This window comes from Astatotilapia calliptera, chromosome 23 (genome assembly GCF_900246225.1).
Source record: "Astatotilapia calliptera chromosome 23, fAstCal1.2, whole genome shotgun sequence".
Lineage (NCBI taxonomy): Eukaryota > Metazoa > Chordata > Actinopteri > Cichliformes > Cichlidae > Astatotilapia > Astatotilapia calliptera.
Genome location: NC_039323.1, coordinates 41,517,600 through 41,540,057, shown reverse-complemented (window position 1 = coordinate 41,540,057; position 22,458 = coordinate 41,517,600). Strand labels below are relative to the sequence as shown.

At 40.9% G+C, this 22,458-nt stretch overlaps 1 protein-coding gene across 1 annotated transcript; it reads right to left on the bottom strand.

Moving 5' to 3' along the window:
- Nucleotides 1-483: 483 nt before the first annotated feature.
- LOC113016562 (E3 ubiquitin-protein ligase HECW2-like) lies at nucleotides 484-19,860 on the bottom strand (the record flags this gene model as incomplete). The annotated part of the gene is given in 14 exon segments (XM_026159463.1): nucleotides 484-1,180; nucleotides 4,291-4,403; nucleotides 4,547-4,632; nucleotides 8,833-8,947; nucleotides 9,076-9,222; nucleotides 11,688-11,817; nucleotides 12,878-12,976; nucleotides 13,070-13,222; nucleotides 13,298-13,411; nucleotides 17,050-17,117; nucleotides 17,119-17,171; nucleotides 17,769-17,878; nucleotides 18,077-18,160; nucleotides 19,817-19,860. Coding segments are annotated over 14 exon segments (1,428 nt in total), but the record flags the coding sequence as incomplete, so codon positions are not given.
- Nucleotides 19,861-22,458: the final 2,598 nt, after the last annotated feature.

Below are 22,458 nucleotides of genomic sequence, written 5' to 3'. Positions count from 1 at the left end.
TCCTATATCAGACAAGGAGATAACATTCCTTTTCCAAAGACTCACTCAATAGTGATAAACATGACACGATCCCGTCTTAATTTTTATGAGATGTGTTTCTGCCATTAAATTCAAATTGACTTTTTTTTCCCTCAAACTCCTCAAATTTTCTGTCTTAATTTATATTTTACATAGCATCCTAGTGTTTTGAAGACTGGGGTTGTAAAAGTAAAATGATAAATTGATGATCATATATTGGTTGTCAATATAGTAACTCAGGTAAGTGGTGACCAAATATGTTTTTGCCAACAGATCCAGATCTGGTAGAGATATCACAATCTACACTGTAAAGCTAGCTAGTTAGTTCAGATCACACATGTCACTCCTGCATCATTAGAAAACGAGTTAAACAACAGGGTAGCTGCAATACCAAAAATGTCTGACTACACTCCAGAATTAGCTGAGGACAAAGTCCACTGAAAAACAAAACAAAATTACCTTAGGTCTACCTCAGCTTTTTAATAAATAAATGCACAACCTACACATAGTGAAGTTACTACATCACAATAACATGCTGTATTACAAGTGCATTGTAGAGACACATAGTCTTGGATGGTCCTTATAGTCCTCCAAGATCCATCCAAACTCAGTTAAAGAAGTAGAATCAGGTCAATATTCGCAGGGAAGGCAGTGGCTGCAGGTTCTTTAATTGGTCTAACCATTTTAACCTCCTTGATTCCCCCCCCCCCCCAAAAAAAAAATTTAAAAAAACTCAGGCGCCCTTGACCTCTGATTGGTCAGATCTTGGCAGTTCCAGTCAGAGTCCTAAAGCGAGCGCAGGTCTTCATTTGTCATGTCACATAGGTGAAAGCAAGTTATTAAGTAGGTGTGAAGTACATGCAGGTGCAACAAAAAAGGTTTACCTTTGTACACAAAACATTTCAAAGGGTCAGATCCTGTAACAAAACATCCTGTTATAAATTTAAATCAGGAGTTGGACTTCAAAATCTGACTTTTAAACGTCACTATCAGCAGCAGTCTTCCAGGGGCAGACGCAGGGTAAACTGGGATATGGGGGAGACGAGAATCTCATTCCAGTCCAAAGGTGCTGGTCTCTTCCACAGCAGTCAGCAGCTTCTCATACAGCACTGAGAAAGATGGGTACGGTGGTAGGTCCAGCCGGTTGAAGCAGGTGTGAGCTCTGGAGAACAGAGCAGAGACAGTGTTGTTCATCAGCAAATGCTTGAACAGAAGCCACAGTGTGTATTCTGGATGTATTAAAGCACAGGCCACTGACAGGATACATAGAGAAGCTCAAATCTAAGAAAAATCAGGTTTTATTATCATAATTACTACAGTGCATAACCGAAATAAGTGCCTGGAAATGCAGAGAACTTTAATATTTAATATCATAGACACAGAAATAACTAGGATTACCCCAGCAAACTAAATGTGGGGCACAAAGTTTGACTGTGTGAGAATATTACCATTTCTTCTTTTTGCATTAACATTTACAGACGTGACAGACAGACAAAAAACATGTCAACGTTAAGAAACTCAACTGAAAAGAGAGAAAAATAAACAAATTAAAAAACATATTGTTGCACCTGTATGTGTAATCATAGCATGTTTCTGTGAAGACTAAGTATCTTTTCTAGTATAGCACATATATACATAATAATACATTTTTGATTAGAACCAGAAATCCTATCACTATTGTATCATATCAAAATTACCCCTACATGGAGAAAGAAGGAGAGCACCTCTGATTAAAAAAATATTACATTTTGACCACTAATTATCATTTTTATCAGTTAAATGTTTAAAGGAAAATTTCATTCTTTCCATTGCATGTATATGTTATACAGTCTCTATCCTATCTATCCTAACAATCTTCAATAGTCGGACATGTGATATGAAAAATCTTAAAATGCTCTTCCCAATTACTCCTTTGCATGTTTCTGAATTTGAGGTGTAGCAGCATTTCTTATACATATTAAGCCAGTCATTTTTATTTATTTTATATTTGCATCTTTCTCCCTAAATGTACGAGGTAGATAAAAGTAGATCGACGTTTTTTCCTTCTCGCAGAGACTCGAAATAAGTTTCCCCTTTGTGTTGCCTTCATATGAGTTCACAAAAATAGTGATCAGGCCAGATTCTTTACCTTGTGTAATTGTGTCTTTTTTGAAGATGTCTAAAAAACATCCTCTTTTTCTAAATTACATTTATTAGAATGTTTTTGGAAGGAATCCAGGCCTTCTTCAGATGATACATAATGCCATATGAAGTGATTCCATTCTCTACCCATTTTTTTAATCTGCCATCTAATTCTGCTGGAAGCAATTCTGACAATAGTGAAGTCAGGCTGCCTTGTAATAATTTTCTAGGCAATGCAGAGCTATCCCTCTCTCCTCTTTGGTTAACTGCAGAGGTAGGAAGTAATGAAGTACAAATCTTAAGTAGAATTTTCAGATATTTGTACTTTACTTGAGTAGTTTTGTTTTTGCCTACACTGCATGCCAATTGGCTAGAATGTAGGTTTAATTTGCATGTAGGCAATCCTTGATTATTGTCCTTTTGTAAAAAAATAAAAAAATAAATAAAAAAAATACAAAAAATACAAAAAATACAAAAATGTGTTTCTGGAAAATTGCCCAATACTTAAAATTACTTGATGTAATTATATCATTGTTTCCTGCAAAAACCTGACTTGTTACCAGTACGTATACACCTTTCTGGATTGAATTGTCATTATTATAATTTTTTTTTGCACATATTTTGACCAGCTAATAGTCAATTTCAGGCTTTTATCTTTAATAGTTTTGAGATATTTATATGCAAACAATTTTTTTCAAAGTGCAAACAAAAAGAACAAAACCATAACATTTTTACGCAAATCTGAGATGGTTGGTATTTACTAGAGATGGCACGATACCACTTTTTTATGTCCGATACCGATACCGATATCATAAATTTGGATATCTGCCGATACCGATATGAATCCGATATAGTGTTTTTTAATCAACAAAACTGTTTTTTAAATATCTTGCTGCATTTTGCAAGTCTGCAAGTTCATACTCAAGTTTAAAACAACAACTACACTAAAGCTATTCTGTTATACCTGTATACAAAAAAAATATTTCATAGTTCAGCAATACTGATCAATCTAATAAACTTAAACCTACACCATCCTCCCTATTCTGGTATTTTAAAGAGTACTTAGCGTAAATATTAAGCAACCTAACTAATAGGGTTCCAACTCCCAGCAACAACAAAAATAAATAAATAAAAAATAGGGAACCACCCCTCACGCTCCACCTCATGATGCTTAATCGACGTAATCAACCTTAATTTGATGCAGTGTGAAAAAAAATGCACAGAAATCAATTATTTTTCAAGAAATATTAAATAGATTCAACATCTTTCTTCAACAAAATTGCAGACTGCACAGATGGTACCTTCCCAAAGTAAAAAGTACTATAGCTTACTAGGGTATATATATTAGACTTAATAGTCACTATATACAGTAATGGACTTCTATTCATTTTACATCAAATTAAAACTTTGGGTGTCAGATAATTAATTATTAAAAGCTCGACATTTTAAATGAGAATAAGAAAGAAAAGTATGTCTTTGTGCCCCCTTTTCCCTGTTAATGCCCTATTGGCCCCCCTGGCTAAACTTTGCTAGATCCGCCCCTGCACAGTTACCAGCGTCAGCTGTAGAAAAAGATCCTGGTGTAGAAAGTAATATTAAATAAATTCTAACAACAGCTTATCAAGCTTAAACGTGCTGCTGTTGTTCAGCCGCTGGTTTCCTCTTTCTGGTGCAAAGTGGGCCAAAAACAAACTAGAGACAGGGACTCACGACAGAAAAGCTGATCAGCTGATCGTTAAGCAGTTTCATGATTGAAGTAGCAGCCGGAGAGCGAGAGGCAGTCGCTCGTTAAGCTTAACGCAGGAATGCTTTACAAACATTCAGAGATGGACTTACACACTTGCTTTACTTCTCTCGGGATAACTTTGTCGGAGATGAAATGCCGGGTTGCTAGCGAAGCTCCACATGCTATCCAGACCACCGACAGGTCCCGCATGCCACAGCCGCTCTATCACGTGATGCATACTGCTCCGACGTGCTAACGTTCTGAGGTGAGTTACGGCGTGTTGCAAGTTTTGTGAGGTGCTTTCGTGATATTTAATGGATCGGATTACATTTTTTATTTTTCTCCGATATCCGATCCAGTAATTTAGGTCAGTATCGGACCGATACCGATACGTAATATCGGATCGGTCCATCTCTAGTATTTACCTGGGTAGGGAGGTGACTTTACCCCACTTCTCCACACAGAACCTACGGGGTCCATTGCTGCCTCGCAGAGAAGCAAAACCCTCATATGGAATGCTGGATGTCCCAGTCACAAACTGAGGATATAAGGTGAGAGACAACAAGTAGAAAAAAGACATGCGGATAAGAACACCAAGAAAGAACTGCAGTGTTACATGTTTGTTTGTTGTTATTGTTGTTTTTAATAAAAAGCCTCTTTAACTAAAACAAAAAAGCCTACCTGTAGGAGCCGCAATCTCTGCTCATTATTGAATCTCTCCACCGCTGCCCAGAACCACCGGATCACAATGTGGTTATCATGGTAACCTAAACACAACATTTCATGTTTTGTCAAAATGTCATGGTAATAGGACTATAATGAAAGCCAAAAAACCAAAGCTCAAGTCTGAGTGAATCAAGGGATGAGCTTTTTGAAACCTTATTCTTAGTAAAAGTCGCCGAAGTTGTTAAAGTTTTTTTAAATCCTTTTTAAGTGATGTATTTATTTTTTCATTTTAAACCACAATGACAAAAAAATCAAAATCAGAAAACCACCACGAAAACAAAACACAGCAAAACAACAAATGTCTTGATGCATGCTGAAGTTGATCCAGTTCATCTGGACGTTTTGACGTTTTTAGTGGGAGAAAAGTTTCATCACTCATCCAAGTGACTTCTTCATTCTCAGCTGAAGGCAGCAGTTGTTGTTGAGATGCAGTTGTTGTCTCTGTGGCTTTCAAATCCCAAAAACTGGTCCACCTGAACGATCCGGTCCCATGGCACAAATAGAGTAATATAGTGTACACTGTTCAGTCGAATGATTTATAAATCGGGGAAACCAAACAACCTCTCGACAGCCCAGGACTCTGCAGTCTACAGGCCAGTGGCCACTCTGTTAATGATGAGGATGTAACATCCTGGACAGGGAGAAACGCAGTTTGAGTGGGGAGTCAAGGAGGCCATTTAGATGAAAAAGGAAAGACCATCTCTGAATCGATGAGGGGGCCTAAGGGTACATCTGTCACCATCTTACAAGGCTGTGATTGCAGCCATTCCCCAACTCTCTGTGAATAGTTCTCATGGCGATTGATCAGTGGTCTTTGATCATCAATGGTCATTACAATTTGCAGTCTTTTGAATATGTGGCTTTACAGCTGAAGGCCTCATCCAGAGTTGTGTTTCTTAATGTTTAAACGCCTCCCAAATACTGCGCAGACTCTTTTAATGATCTCAGTGAACTGCTGTCTGTGATCTGTGTTGATTTTGACTGTGTAATTATTGTTGGGGATTTTAACATCCATGTGGACAACCCTCAGGACAAAGGGACTAAAGACCCTGAAAGTAAAATTTCAGCGCACACAAATATATCAACAACAGTGATCACAAAACGGTGTATAACTGAAGACAGTAGTGCAATTTTTAACCAGGTCTTCCCATTAACACCTGACCTGTCCAGAGGGTCAGTCAATGAGCTCGTCAATAGCTTCAATGCTAACATGTTAAATGTAATGGACACTATTGCTCCCATTAAGGTGAAGGTTATCTCTGGAAGGAAAAAGTCTCCATGGAGAAACTCCACACTGGTGAAAAAAGAAAAAAGAGAGTGTAGGAAAGCTGAGCGCAGATGGAGAAAAACAAACCTCCAGGTTCATTATGACATTTATAAAGAGAAACTTCACAATTATAATTTACAACTGAGGAGTGCAAGGAGGTCCTACTTCTCTGACATCATCACTAAAAACAGCCATAATGCTCGGGTCGTATTTTCTACAGTTGACAGGCTAACAAACCCTCCTGTGTCAGTGGCAGCTGAACTTCATTCGACCATGGCCTGCAATGACTTTGCCAAATTCTTCACAGACAAAATCCAAAAGATTAGACAAGCAATTGGTACATCAACAGCAGATCCAGGATATGTACTGTGTCCACCAAAAAACTGTTTAAACACCATAAAACAGTTTCACCCTATTAACAGCAAAGACCTGGAGGACATCTTAGGTCAACTGAACTCCTCCTCTTGCTGTTTAGATGTCCTGCCAACAAGTTTTTTCAAAAAGGTCTCAAAGACTTTAGAGTCAGACATGTTACAGATCGTCAACTTTTCTTTATTATCAGGTGTGTTTCCAGAATCACTAAAAACTGCTGTAATCAAACCTATACTGAAAAAGGACAATCTTGACAAGACACAAATGAACAACTACAGGCCGATCTCAAATCTCCCATTTTTAAGTAAGATCATTGAAAAAGCAGTTTCCCAACAGCTCAGTTACTTCTTAAAACAGAATAACTGCTACGATGCCTTCCAGTCAGGTTTTAGACAGAACCACAGCACTGAAACCGCTCTGACCAAAGTGTTTAATGACATATGTCTGAATACAGACAGTGGAAAAATGTCAGTCCTAGTTTTACTGGATCTCAGTACAGCATTTGATACAGTTGACCACAACATATTACTCAAACGACTGGAGAACTGGACAGGTCTTTCAGGAACTGTACTAAACTGGTTCAAAACATACGTAGAAAACAGGAAATACTTTGTATCAATAGGTAACTTCACATCTGAGCAGACAAGTATCACATGTGGAGTTCCCCAAGGTTCCATCTTGGGACCCCTTCTGTTTAACATCTACATGCTCCCACTGGCACAGATTATAAACAACAACAAAATAAACTATCACAGCTATGCAGATGACACACAAATATATATCACAATGTCACCAGGAGACCAAGGCCCTGTACAGGCGCTTGGTAAATGCATTGAGGAAATCAATGACTGGTTGTGCCACAATTTTCTCCAGCTAAACAAAAACAAACTGAGGTAATAGTCTTTGGCGCCAAAGAAAAACGATTACAGGTCACCAGAGAACTTCAATCTATACATCTAAAAACCACAAACCAGGCGAGAAATTTGGGTGTAGTGATGGATGCAGACCTAAACTTAGAAAAACACATTAAGACAATAACAAAGTCAGCTTACTATCACCTCAAGAATATATCAAGGATAAAAGATCTGATGTCTCAACAGGACCTGGAAAAACTGACCCAATTTGTCTCAGGGTCACTTTTCTGTTTACACGCAGACAGGCGCTCGTGTGTGTGTGTGTGTGTGTGTGTGTGGTGCCACTGGCTGGAGTCGCTATAGCAACCAGGCTCACACCTGCCTGCTTAATGAGCTCTGTCTCTGTGTGTTCATTGTGAAACCTGGCCCCACCTTATCATGTGATTTCCTGAGGTCAGATGGCCCAGGATGTGAGTGGGCGTTAAGGCGTCTGGGAAGGATCTCAAAACTGGATTATAGATGGCAGACAGTTGGTGTGTTAAGCCCCGCCCTCTGTTCAAAGATGGTCGCTCACAGTGGACATAGATGGCTTCTTTCACTCCTCTTTCAATGAGCTCACCCGAAACTCTGGCTGATTGGGACCCACACCCGCTTTCACACCTTGGCTCATGTGATTAGAGGATCATCAGGGGTCCTTTTGTCCCTCTGTGGGGGGAAACTCCCACGGGGTTTAAATGTGGGACTCTCCACCATTTGACCTTAGAACTGAAGAAGCTTCTCGGATGAGAGGTGAAACGTCTTCAAGCAACTCAAAGAAGTCCAGACGCTTTTCTCTCCAAGCTCCTTAGACTAGACCTGGATGACTGAGAACCTTCACAGACACAGTATGTCTGTAGTTAGTGCAGGCCATCTGATCAGAGCATTCTGCTTGGCCCGTTAAATTCAAGCTTATTGTTCATCGGTGGATTTGTCTTCTGCACACAGGTGGTTCAGATCTGGGCAGTTGGAGTCAGATGATGACTTTTAGAATCATCTTTTCTGACTGAATGACTAGAACTTGCAGCATTTACCTGTCTGTAGTGAATCCTCCCACATTTCAGTCATTCAGTGATTAAAAGAATATGAACTTTTAATATTCATTCAGATGTTTTCTGACTCTAAATTTCTTTTGTCATTACTCAGCTTTTTCTAATATAAATTTTAAACATGTTCAGCTACTTTTCAACTTCTTCTGTGTGAACGTCAGCTTTCAACAGTTCTGCACTTTAGTTTTCAGGTGAAGAATTCAGAACAACATTCAGCAACATTCATTTCAGCTCAAAACATTCAGCTATCAGCATTCACGCTGCAGTGTCTTTAGAAAATGCATTTTTCTAGTTACCTTTTGTTTCCAGCTTCTTATTGGTTGTTACATGAATTTAATGCTAGTATTTCTCAAACATAAAACTGCGACTGTAATAAATAACTAATAGCAGGTAATAGATTCTCTTTCCCCTGGGTCACAGGTTGGCAGTTTGCATAACTCTATTAACACACATGCTATATGTATTCATTTATCCTCCCCCAGTTAGATCTGTGATCCACCTGTCTGTCCCCAGCTGATCCTTTTCTCCTGTTCTTTTGATGTTGAAGTTTGCTGACACCTGCCTTAGTTAATTGTAAGGACAACACTTTATCTTAAACTTTATCTAAAGGTTTAAACAAATCTATCCTGAAAAACAAACATTCATTCTTAGCTTCCTCCACACCTCCTCTGTACTCAGTGTTGTTCCTCCAGTCTGTTAAGTCAATTTCCGCAGTGCCTGCAATTACCAGCTCCAGTTCCCTAGCATCAAACACAGACACCAACCTGGCATCCACCACCTGCAAAAACATTCAAAATGTAAAACAGTGAGATCTTTTTTACACTGTACATTTAGGGGCACTAGAGATAAACTGGGTGATGCATAACATGTGAAATATATATAAAACTCTGTCACACTAAGCCATACCTCATAGAAGCCTCTGACCAAGCTTTCAGTCTGGTGCACCACTCCTCTCTCTATCCTCCACTTTACCATGCGCTCAATGTATTCCTTCTTGTTCTTCTCTGAGACAGGAATGTTGGCTCCACCGGGCTTCAGCTCCCTTTCTGTTATCTATGGCAAAACACAATTATTTGGTGGATATCAGGGATTGTTTCCTTTCTAAATCATGAACGGTTAACGAGATTCAAGCTAGAGTGTCTTTCCTCCTCCTCTGCACCACTGTTCAAACTGCAGGAGAATCACTTTTCGTTCTCAAATCCAATTTCGAGATTTTCTACCCTGTTATTTGCAACAGCGTATATTGGCAGTACATTCTGTATCTTCACATATATCCAACAACATTTTTCTAAGTGTTTCGATGATGAAAGTAAATCTAGTATCTTTATTTTTCAATTATCTTACATTGGCTCTTTCTTACTTGGCTCTCGGTGAAGGCGGTCGCACTTTTCTCCTCTCCTCCTTCCCCTTATCTTCCCTGCTTAGCCTCTTGTGTCCTTGTCTTGTCTCACGTGCACTACTTTTCCCTCGAACAGTCTCTCACTGTCGTTCTCTAAAACCTAACAGAGAATTATGGATTTGATCAACTGGTCTCTGAACGCTATTGACACCCTCTTCTCAACGAGAAGTCTGGGCTCGGGAGAGCCCGAGTGCCCTGGAGGGACTTTCCCTGCCGGATACACGATGGACGGGTGGCAGACCTGGAGGATCTTGTGCCTGGCGGGACTGTCTATCGAGGACGCTGAGGATATTTACCTATTCGGAACCATGATAACAGGGTTCTTGCTGATCGGAGCTGGCTTGGCCCTGACTTATCGGAGAAATAAGAGAGCGGAACCAGCTGTTCAAACCCCCCCTAAGCTGACCGCTGGAATTGAAGCGATGGGACGAGGCGCGGCCTCCCACACCGAACGCAGCATGGTTAACACCTTGGAGACGCTTACAGCTGCCGTGAAGACTCAAACTAACACCATTGAGCGTATGATGGGATACATCAGAGAGGGGCCTGCTCACAATAACACCCTTGAGCGAAAGTTGGATAACATCGCAGAACGGCTCACTGCAGCTGTGGGGTCTCAGAACCAAAAGAATGACAACACCACGGAACAGAAGCTTGATACCATCATGGGGAGGCTCGCAGCGCTCCAACGGGAAATCGAGGCCCCAGTGTCAGAGTGCTAAATTCGCTGCTCGCATAAAGGAGAAATCAACAATATTCTACATTTGGACACCACGGCGCCAGCTGCTAGGCCCAAGGCTGGAGCCCACCAAAACAACTCCCTGATAACGACTGTGTGATGACTATTCTTCCCATCCCATGAAGGACACCTGGATCGGCTGGAGGACTGTTTACTTAGCCTGATAGAGCGAAGGACACTGTCTCAGCTGAACTATGGACACGCACACACACATACACTTACACTGATAAGCACGCACTCATCCCCCTCCCTTCCAAACGCCTTCGATGCTTGTTCCTGCGGGGGAAGGCAGCGGGTCTGCGCGCCGCGCTGAAATGGTAGCACTGTGTAGGACAACTGCTGTGTTCCTTCGAATCACCCCCCACCCCCCTATCCATCCCCTGTGGCTTGTCATGTGCTTTGATGTTGTGATGTGGACATTAATGTGCTCTCTGTGCAGAGGAGTTTTTTTTTGTTTCCTGTTCTCATGCTGTCCTCCCATAGGTTGCCCAGCGTGTGAAGAGGTCTCTTTTTTTTCCTCTTGTACTTTTCCCATTGTTGTGTAATTTTTTCAGTGTTGTTCTCCCAACGCTGCCGATCTCCGACTGTATTCCCTTGTGTTGTCTTGTTGTTGTGTGTGTAAGTCGGGGGGGGTCCTATTCCTCTGTGGGGCAACCTGCATATGGCCAATAAAGCATTCATTCATTCATTCATTCATTCATTCATTCATTATATTCACTTACAGACGTGAACAGCATGCTACCTGACTGGACAGTGCTGTGCAACACCCACATTACCAAACTTGGTGTTGGTGACAGCATGTGATGTTGTCTGGTGTTGCAGATTGCCCACCCTTGGTTGGTCAAGTTTGTTTATTTGTTGGTCAGAATTGTTTAGGCCCCATGAAGACCTCTAGTGAATAAAGTTAACAAAAACTCAAAGTAAATGAAACGACTGTAAAATAATGAAAAAGGATTGATAAAACTGGCAAATCACTCGGTAACCTTCATCCACTGGAGAGACGGGTGAGACTCCTTACACTGCCAAGGCATCTGGGATGTTGGCTTGGTGTGAGGCCAGGATTGTACCCAAGTTGTGTATTTTAATTTGGTAATTGGACTGGTGCTTTTCTACTCTACCTGAGCACTCAAAGCCCTCAATACAATTTGCCTCAGTCACCAACTCACACAAGCACTCTGCTTTCTCTAAGTCACGTTGAACTATCTAACATTCACACATAAGTATCGTATTTGGCATGTCGACCGAAGCAGCCAGGGAACCACCAACCATCCGATTAATAGATGGCCTGCTCTACGTCCTGAGCAACAGCCACCCCCATTTGTTGAAAGTATAGTTGGTGTACACACACACACAAGCACGCACACACCTACATACACTGACCTGTCCAAAAACTTCTTCATTGACAGTGAAGGAGAGGTCCAGCATATCGTCTATGTCGTTGTCCTTCATCCACTGAAGAGACTGGTGAAACTCTTCATCCAAATACTCCAGATCACTCAGGTCACAGGGACTACAAGTTGGGAAAGGCAGATAATGTGTGTCTGCTGTCTTAGACCCACATACAGATTAACTTATCCTCACACTGGCTCTTGTTCACAGTTAAAATCTGTTTAAAAATGTACATATATATATTTCAGCAAACTGTGTATACATTAGTCACTTTGTTAAGTACGTATTTCTAGTACTGAGGTGGACCCCTGTTGCATTCAGAACTGCCATAATTCTTGATGCCAGACATTCAACAAGATGCTAGAAACATTCCTCACAGATTTTGACAGGAGTGGCACCTGGTGTAGTGCATCTGCACCAAGCTCCTCTGCCTGCTTTGGTTGGTTGGTTATTTTCACATTACTATCAGCTTGAAGTGCTCTGGCCATTGTCCTTTGACCTCTGGCATCAACACATGTTCAGAGAACAGCCACTCACAGGATATTCTATATTTGTCATACTATTCTCTGTAAATCCTAGATTCCCAGCTTTTGAAATAGCAGACCAGCCGGTGTGACACTAAAAACAATGACACTTCAAAGTAACTTAATCACCTCTCTTGTCCATTCTGATGGTTGTTGCGACCATGTCTACAAGCATTAAGTTGCTGTCATATTATTGGCTCAATAGGTGCGCTGGACAGCTGTCAGAAGACTGCTGTGGCTGGTGTGGTTTGGGGTTCAGCTGCAGGGGAAGGGGACAGCGTCAGGGCAGAAACAGCTGATTCTGATTGGACTGATTGTTTTTTCCTCTCCTTATTTTAGTATCTGCTGGGGCCTGGAGAGTAGGGATCGGCCCAAGGCTGAAGAAATGCCAAGAGGGCTGGAGATGGGCTGGGTTGACGTGTGCTGTAAACACACACTGACCCAGAACACACTTCTATAGCAGCTATGGTTATAGCTGCAGTATGTTGGCCCACAAAATATTAAACCCTGGATTAAGAATGTGATATCACTCAAGACGAGCGAAAACATAGAATATATGTGTTAACGAGCAGCTGCTCAGGCGTACCTAACAAAATGGCAGGTGGGCGTATACATACAGACATTTCATGTGCATTTGAGTATTGTGTGTCAACATACATCCGAAGTAGGCCTTTATAAAAGGGTCTGGTGAAGAAGGCATCCAGCAGGTACTGATGGATCAGAGCCATTCCCAAAATGCGACCACTGAATCGGAACCTGAGGCACACACAAACACAAAAGTTAAATACTGTGTGTGTGTGTGTGTGTGTGTGTGTGTGTGTTTGGGCGGGGTTTCAAATTGACTTTTACCACTCATGGTGATTGTCAACGAAGGCAGACATGGGACTGATCTGAACGGTGTAGGTGTCATTGGCAGAGTACTCAAACAGACCATAATAAGGGTTAAACAGTTCTCTGGAAACCAAGAAGAAAAATTCTCTCGAGGGCCCGCTGTAGTCCAACCTGAAACACACACATTTAGACTTTAGATTTCCTTTCTTTCTTTTCTTCCCTTCCTTGCCCCTCCCAGACACTCACCCCTCCTCCCCGACAAAGCTAACATAGAGCTTGCTCCGCTGTAGGTCTTTCCGGGAGTAACACATGATTTGGTTGAAGGCATCTTCCAGGAGTTGGTCGCGACGGATGATCAGTCTAAGACAGACAGACAAGAGTGAAGACAGACAACTCCCAGCAGACAAAGAGTGCTGTATTTATCGGAACATAAGGCGCATTAAGCGAAACAAAACAGTCAGATAAGTCAAACTTTACTCAGTTCATTTTTTTTGCTTGCTTCATTTTCGTACCATTGACTCATTAATGTCATATTCTCTCCACCTGCTCTATTCCCCTGTTGTTGCAGTATATTAATGACTAACCTCGTATTGTGGATGGATTATCTCAGTTGTTCTCCTGACTGAAGTTTGGTCCGTTTACAGCATCCTGCCATGTGATTACATTTGTCCCTAACCATCAGGAACCCTCACGTTAACTTTCATCGAGTGGAAAAAGGTTAGTGTTCTTCCTCTAACTTCACTGTGTTTATGTTATAATAATGATAATAATAATGATACATTTTATTTGAGGGCGCCTTTCTAAAACCCAAGGTCACCTTACAAGAGAAAAAGACATCAAATAAAATAGTAGATTAAAATAGATTCTAATAAATTAAAATACAGAAAACCACAAACAACAAATTAAAAACAAACAAACAAACAAAAAACAAAAAAAACATGATTTGACAGCAAGTAAAATCTGTATTAAAGCGAGTAAGCCAGTTCAAACAAGTAGGTTTTGAGTTGTGATTTAAATAAGGGAAGGGGATCCATATTTCTTAAGGCTGAAGGAAGTGAGTTCCAGAGCCGAGGAGCAGGGCGACTGAAAGCTCTGAGCCCCACAGTGGTGAGGCGAGCAGAAGGAACAACAAGATGAGTGGCAGATGAAGATCTGAGAGAGCGGGAAACTGTGGTGATATGAAGCAGATCACAGAGATGACGAGGGGCAAGGTTATGAATACACTTAAACGTGAGAGCTAAGATTTTTATCCTGGCTTCTATGGGCAACCAGTGAAGCTGTTGAAGAATTGGGGTCATCTGGTCTCTTAAGGGAGTGCGAGTTATGACCCAGGCAGCAGAATTCTGAAGAAGTTGAAGTTTATGGAGGGACTTATTGGGGAGACCAAATAGGAGGGAGTTGCAATAATCGATCCGGGAAGTAATAAGACTGTGGACGAGGACGGCAGCAGCATGGAGAGTAAGGAAGGGACGGAGTCGGCTAATGTTACGTAAGTGGAAGTAAGCAGACCGGGTTATGTAATTCATGTGAGACTGGAATGAGAGAGTATTATCAAGTATGACACCCAAACTCTTAACCTGAGGGGAGGGGAGGGTGGGAGAACTTTCAATGTTAATGGAACAACTGTGGTTAAGGTAGAGGCCGTGCCAACAAGTAAAACTTCTGTTTTATTACTGTTAAGGCTGAGAAAATCGGAGGAGAACCAGGATCTAATCTCCATAAGACAGTTTGAGAGGGAGGTAGGTGGGAGGGATGAATTGGGTTTGGAGGAAATGTAGAGCTGGGTGTCATCAGAATAGCAATGAAAATTGGTATTATATTTTCAGAACATAAGACCAAGAGGGAGCATGTAGATAATGAATAAAAGAGGCCCTAATACTGAACCCTGGGGCACACCAGCAGAAACAGGATAGAGACTTGAAGAATGGGATTTAACTCATTCACTGCCATTGACGTCTATAGCCGTCAATTGCAGTGAATGAGTCAATGGGTTTAACTCATTCACTGCCAATGGCTGGCAGTGAATGAGTTAAATTGGATAAACGGAGTGCGGTCTGAGAGATAGGAGGTGAACCAGGCAAGGGGGGTGTGACTAATGCCAGTGGATGCTAATCTGCTCAGGAGGATATTATGACAAATTGTGTCAAACGCTGCACTAAGATCCAGAAGGATGAGGATGGTAAAAGACCAGAATCAGCTGCCATCAGAAGGTCATTGGTAATCCTTAACAAGGCAGTTTCTGTACTATGATGGGGCGGAAACCAGATTGAAATTGTTCGTAGAGATTATGGTTATTGAGGTATGAGTGAAGCTGAGAGGCAACAACTTTCTCAAGGATCTTTGAAATAAAGGGGAGCTTGGATATAGGACGGAGGTTATCAAACCTATTGGGATCTGCACCAGGCTTTTTGAGAATTGGAGTGACAGAAGCAGTTTTCAGGGATGGAGGAATAACTCCAGTGTTAAGGGAGTTATGCTAACTTAGCGATCACATAGCACAGGGGTCGGCAAGCTGCAACTCCGGGGCCACATGCGGCTCTTTAGTCCTTATAGTGCGGCTCTGCGTGGTTTGGGAAAATAAATTAGAAGCTATTAGCTGAAGTGTATTTTATTTATATTCTTTTTTAACTTGTAGTTCTAAATTGGAAGATTATTGTGATATTGAAATATAAAAATGAAATTATATTATATTATTTTTTCATCACTCAAAATAAGCGTCACACTCGTGGAAGCCGGTGTACCCGCCGAAACGCTGTGCATTTATCGAGACTTTCAGCCCCAGGTAGGTCAGTTATGGATCTTCAGATCCACATTATGTCAGCAGCTGTTCTCCACCGTGAACATGAGAGGTTTTTGGACCAATTGTGTGTTCTCCATTCTTTAAGCACCGTTTAAGCACCGGCACCGTTTCAAAAGTACCGGTTTGGTACTGGTATCGGATAAGACCTAAACGATACCCATCCCCAGGTAAAATACATATTTAGGCAGAATTTTGCAAATATCTATTTTTCGTTTTTTAGCAGCATAGAGCTTTTTTTCCCAATTATTTTTTAAAAGTCAGGTCAAGGCTCCAAAAGCACAAAGGCGATATAAGGGTGGCTCACAGCAGTTTTTGTTTGCTGGATCATTTTAGTTCAGCTGGGTGTCTTTCCTTTGGTTATATTTCTTTAAGAGTTCAAATGTGTTCATTACATAAATAAAATGTAATTTTCTCTGTAGCACTTCATGGATTTCATAAGCAACACACCTTAGTTGTTCACACAAAGCATAAAGGTAAAACAACAATACATACAGTGTTATCTTCATTTTAGATGTCAGAAAGTATTCGCGGCTCCCAGTGTTTTCTTTTGCGTGGAAACTGGGTCCAAATGGCTCTTTGGGTCTTAAAGGCTGCTGACCCCTGGGTTAGCACATCATTATATACCAGCTAGCCCAACTTCAGTAACCCTACAAATGTCACTGCTGTTTAGTTTTCTGTCTTCATTTATGTTTTAAGTGACAGCAGAGCTGTACGTTTGAATTTTTCAGAAATCTCTCAGTCAGAACATGCTCATGTTTAGGTGGAAGCTAGCGAGCTAACTTCCTGCTAACTTCTAACTCCGTTAATTGTAATAAATACTTGTAATTGTTACACCTGGTAAAGCAGCAACACTGATCATTTTATTAAAGATGAAAGAATTTAAGACAGAATTTGGACCTGAAGCCGACGGCGTTTTGGACCCAGATTCCTCCGCGAGGCTCCTGACTACAGTAGCCATAATGCTCCAACAATCCATCCAGTGGTGCGGCTTTGTAGCTTTGCAAAGTCCTGCTAAAAACATTTTCTAACAGATTTCTGAGCGCCGTGTACTGCAATAAATCGGTTTCGTTGTCAGTAAGCACAACCAGAATTCATACATAAGCGCACCCGATGTGTAAGTGTGCCTTACAGTGCTGAAAATACGGTAAATAAAAAATGATGAAAAGGATGCCTTCTACAGTCAAAGCTGCTGACTTACTTTAGCTTCCCTGGTCCTTGTCCATAGCCCTTAGTTTCCAGTTTCCTGTAGAAGTTTCGCAGTTTTGCCCTCAAAGTCTCTCTTGTAGGGTGCTGGTGCTCTGGCATTAGCTCTCTGAGTACCTACGCACACACTTAAATGTTTACTTTGATGGGTTATGTCAACAAGCTGACAGATAAAGCAGAAATTTCATTTATATGTGCAGAATTCTACCAAGCAAGAATATGCCAATTAATTTCGTCACATGCACAACAACAGTGGTGCAGCTGTCATACAAGGGTGTTTATTTGTAACCTGGGTTGCAGGTTCAGCTTCTGCACTTTACAGACAATGAACTGATCAGTTAAATCTGTGATTAGTGAACAACCTGCTCTAACATGACTAGCTGTGTTCTGATTTTACCAATGGTTGTCAGAAACATTAAGTCTTTATTGTTGGTGTGAAAAGTCATTCATTTTAGCTCAGAGCTCAATTTCTTTCTGTTGAACTGGAGTTCTGAGTTCAGTTCAAGGTCAACATTTCCTAGTTGGCCAATCCAGATATTCTACGTGAATCAGCTGTACAGCAATGTGAAGTGCACTTAACGAAAATATCAGCAAAGTACTCTGCAGGGCTCAAACACAGTAAAGGTTCCATATGAATTTGTGAGAGAGGGTTTGTGGATAATATTTTTTGCATGTGTTGGGTTTTTCACAATGACTTTTCTGTTGATCTTTTACCAGGTGAATTCTGTGGGGAAGAGACAGGTGACCCCCGAGGTGACTGGCAGTAGCTGGGGTGAAGTAAGGCATGAGGAGGCACATAGGACATCACTTCTTCTTCAAAGAGACTGCAGATGGAAGGTTGGAGAGGGGATGAAGGGACATAAAAAAGAAACCAATTCACTAAATGCAATTACTTCAGCAGAGCAGCGAGAAAATGAAAAAAAAAAGGTAATAACAGAAGGGGATACACAACTAGTCCGATTAGAAAAGGAAAGCCAAGAAAAAAAGAATAAGACAGAGGAGGTAAAGCAGAAATATGTCACCTTAGCAACATGACAAGGTCGGCAGATCCCGACAGCCTGGCCAATCCTGACACTCCATCTGTGCGGATCAGCTGCACTTTCTCCCTGTTGTCACAGCCAACATTACAATGGCATGCTGTTCATTTAATGTATCCTATGCATGTATTTCACTTTGACTTTGGCTACTTGAGGTACAACTGGAGCAGATCCCAGTCTGCTCCAGTCTCTGTCGAACCCCATGCTCTCCGATGCAACCACTGGAGTATGAATGTGTGCGTTAGACAGAAAGCACTCAGAAATAGTCCTGCATGAGGCTGTGTAAAGCGCTTTGAGTGCTCAGAGAGAGTAGATTAAGCGCTATATAAGAATCAGTCCATATTATTTGTGTGTTGTGACTGCTTCTTGCAGACAAAGCAGTTTCCTGCTGGAAAGTCTCGGTTTGCAGTTGCAGTATGGCTCCAGAAAATTGCAATTTTTATTTTGTGTTTGGCAACGACAGATTTATCATAGTCAGGACATTTGGCATTCATCTTTTTCACATTTCCAGGCGTATTTGAAGGTTATGATCAAGATTTTAGAGCTAGTGTTTCAGCTTGTATCAATTTATAGTTTAAATATTCATTTTAACAATAATCTTAATTTCTAATATGTTTTTGTAAATGTTTTCATCATTTATTATTGATTTTTATTTCCATTTTCATTTTTTGGCACTTGCTGTTTGTGCATGTCTTTGATTATTATGTTGTAAAACTTCAAAAATTAATGGAAAAAAAATGTAGCAGTAGCACAATGAACTTTGCTTCCTGCTTTGATGATTTTCTCTTCTGACAATTAGGTTTTCTTGCAATACTTAAATGTTTCTAAATATGATACCAAGGCACAGCAATATTTTTCATCTTGTCTAAGGTCTCTAATGTATGAAGTTGATTCTGTAGTTTGTTTCCTGCAAGCTGAATCGTGTTCCCTCATCAAAGCTACTTAAAACACGTTTAAGTTCTAACTGGGTTTTTCCTAATGAGCCACATTCAACATGTCTTCATAAAGTTTAGCTCAAAAATAATATTTCAGTAAAAATCTGTCAAGATCACCACCGCTTTTAGGAAGTCAATCTCTATACCATGAAACAGAAAACAAATTATGCCCAATTGGACTGAAATATCTACCAACTTGGATTTTCATTTTTATTCTTTTTTGTCATTTGAGACCCGTGGAAGCAATCATAAGGTCTATGTTGGAGTTTTCTGAAAACTCTTGCACGTTAAACTCGACCTTAAACCGTGGGAAACAGACGGACAGGTCTGAGGGTTAAGGCGGTGGAGATGTGGATCAGAGGGATTGGATAGTGAAGATGATTTCAAAATAATGTTTGTGTACCAGACATTTCATCTAGAAAAGCTGTTTTTCCTCCCATATTGGTGCGGGCAGCAAAGCTCTGCATCAATGACACATAGTGGTGTTGTTTGTGGAGTTTGTGGAGTCCTGGCACGAGAAATGTCTTTTGAATATATTTTAAGCATGAAAAATAGCACTCTTAAACTTTTACAACCCGGGGGTTCGTGCTTGAAAATGACATGCCCAAAATGATAGTGATTATTTCTCTGGCTATACAAACACTTGCAAGACTTAAGGGGCCATTATGTGTAAGTATCACAGCAGATGCCATTGCATCAAAGTAACTGAGAACAAAGAAAAAAATCTAGTCACCAGATTAAGGAAAGCATTATATAAAACGCCAAGCTGTGCATTTCTGTATGTGTGTACCTGAGTGCATGGTTCCGGTTTAAGTCAGGCTGCCTCTCCTGCAAATCTCAAAGATGTTTGGTTGTCGTAGAAAATGCCACAATCTTCTCATTGTAAGCTAGAAAAAGTGAACAGAAATTTTTTGTCAAATGTATTCATCTCTTCCTCTCAGATTCTTGTGTGTGTGTGCACGTGTGTGTGCGTGGTGTGTGTGTGTGTGTGTGTGTGTGTGTGTGTGTGTGCTTGTGCATGCACTAACCCACTGGTATTAAGTCTTGGCATGGCCCTCTGTTGGCAGATGTGAAGGTGCTGGAAGGTCGTGGAAGAACAGGTGGCTAACATGACGAGGGTCCTCACCCAGCTATAAAAACAGGATGTCAATAAACATGGCTGCCAGGTTTACATGATATGTAAGCGGAGAAGAAAACATGAACTGTTCCTGTTATGAATTAGAGGACCAATTTAAGTAGCTGTACTTTCTGTTGTCCATGATCGTTACGTGTCCCTTACCAGTCGCCGAGTTGGTCACCTCTCCAGCACTGTGGCTGCGCTGGCGAGTCAGGTGTTGGCGGTGAGCGAGGAGGCTCAGCGGCCGAGAGCTTTGGAGAGGCAGCCGGGGGTCAATGAACGTAGTGGCACGGCAGTTATGGTCTACAAAGAAAGGCTAGATGGGTGTGCACACAGATACACATACAAAGCTGTCAAGTGTTAATCATTTTTAATTTGATTACAGTTTTTAAAAAGTAAGAAATACTTGACAGAATAAGTGATAGAACAGTTAGATACTATTGAGGATCTGAATACAGTTTAACTGTATTCAGACCCTCAAAAAGTCATGAAATGTAGACATTGGGGCACTGACTGATTACGTGTCAGCCCTACCTTGCCCGGGTCTGGTCGTGCTTCATCTCCCAACCCCTGGGCAGCTCCAGCTGTTTGTTAGCAAACATGTTGAGGAAGGCCACCAGTCCCTGTTGTGCTGGGTAGCGCTCAAAGTGATGAGCATCCGACGAACCTTACTGATCATATGCTTCAGACATGTGTTGGTGGTGAACATGTGGTAGGCACTCTAGAACCAGGAAATAGATTCCAGTAGACAGGAAGGAGATTCAGCACAGAGGAAACACATCAAGAAAAGAGTAAGTTTTAAGTGCCTTGTGCTACTATTACACTATGTAGTCACTATCGTATGCACACATTTCAGAGGGAAAGCAAAGGGCATGGCTGTTGTGCTTACTACTCACAACCACTACACAATATAGGTGCTGTTTTGTATGAGCTGAAGCTTTGAGTCTGGGATTTGAGTCTTTTGCATGTTACGAAAATACACTATGGAGCCTCTGCAGTTACTACAGTATGTGTGTGAGGCTTTTCTAATGCTGTTAATAACCTAGTAAACACCTTCAGTATGCACCATCAAGTATTTCAAAAGATTACAATTTATTCTATCTATCGCATACATACAACGTTAAATATTTTGTCCATTTTATTTGTATGGCAATGTCAGTCTGTCAGTAAGCCTCAAGTTTGGTCAAATTAAATATGAGAATTCTGCTGAATTCTACTTTTATGCCTCTTAAAGTTTTCAGTTGCAAAATTGTGATTTTTCACAAAATACATGCGTTGTTATGGTTGCTATGCACTTGGCTTCCAGTGTGCCACTGAAGGTTTTGCAGTCTTCTCTTCATTTCCGAAAAACTTCTTGCTACTTGCTCAATTTTCACTCAACTTCCACAAATTATACATCAAAACGTAGGTATTTTTGCTGGCTTTCCGAAAATGTCACTATCATTGTTATGGGATTTATAGAATTTTGGCAAATCTCCTCAGACCAACACAAAGTCGCAAAACTCTCTATAGAAAGTCAATGGAGAGCTTGTTCAAAATCACCGCTTGATTTCTGTAATGAGAGGCATATTCGAATCGTCATATCTCCTTAACGAAGCAAAGTTAAGACATAAGGCTTGTCCCAGTATATCTTCAGACACTCCTGACGCTCACAATTCAAGAATTATTTTCTCACCTATTGCCGTTCTGAAATGAGTTAGACTTGTTTGAGGGTAGGAAATTCGTCCTTCGCTCAGATTTCTTCAGATTTCAAACTCTGGAAATGAACCACTTTTTTCTCTCGTCATATCTTTTCAATGGATTTCCACAGAGACCTGAAAATTTCCATGATTGTTCGCCTGCTGTCTCTTACGGTGAAAGAATGATATTGATACTCCAAATAGATTTAGAGTTAGAAAGCGTTGTTTGAGGGCAAGTCAAGGCAGTTTTTGCTTTGCTCTACTCAGTTATGGTGCATTAGAAATCAAATATCTTTAATAATTCATATTTTAATGATAAATTGTCAACACTGGAAGATTCCCCCATCTCTTCTGAACAAAACGGTGTAAGAATGACCGCTCTAGCCCCTACGGTTTGGAAATTATGGTCATTTGTTTGAGGGGAGTCCTCACTATGAGAAATACACTGCAAAAATCCTGTCTCTCTGTGCTGCATGCACCTGTTTTGGCGGGAAAAAGTACACAGCCTCTCTGATTGGTGGATTCAAATTCAGCAGCTCCCAGGCTGCTTGACTGAGCTAGAAACTTGCTTCTCTCTCCGTGTGTGTGTGTGTGTGTGTGTGTGTGTGTGTGTCTGTGTGTGAGTGAGTGAGTGAG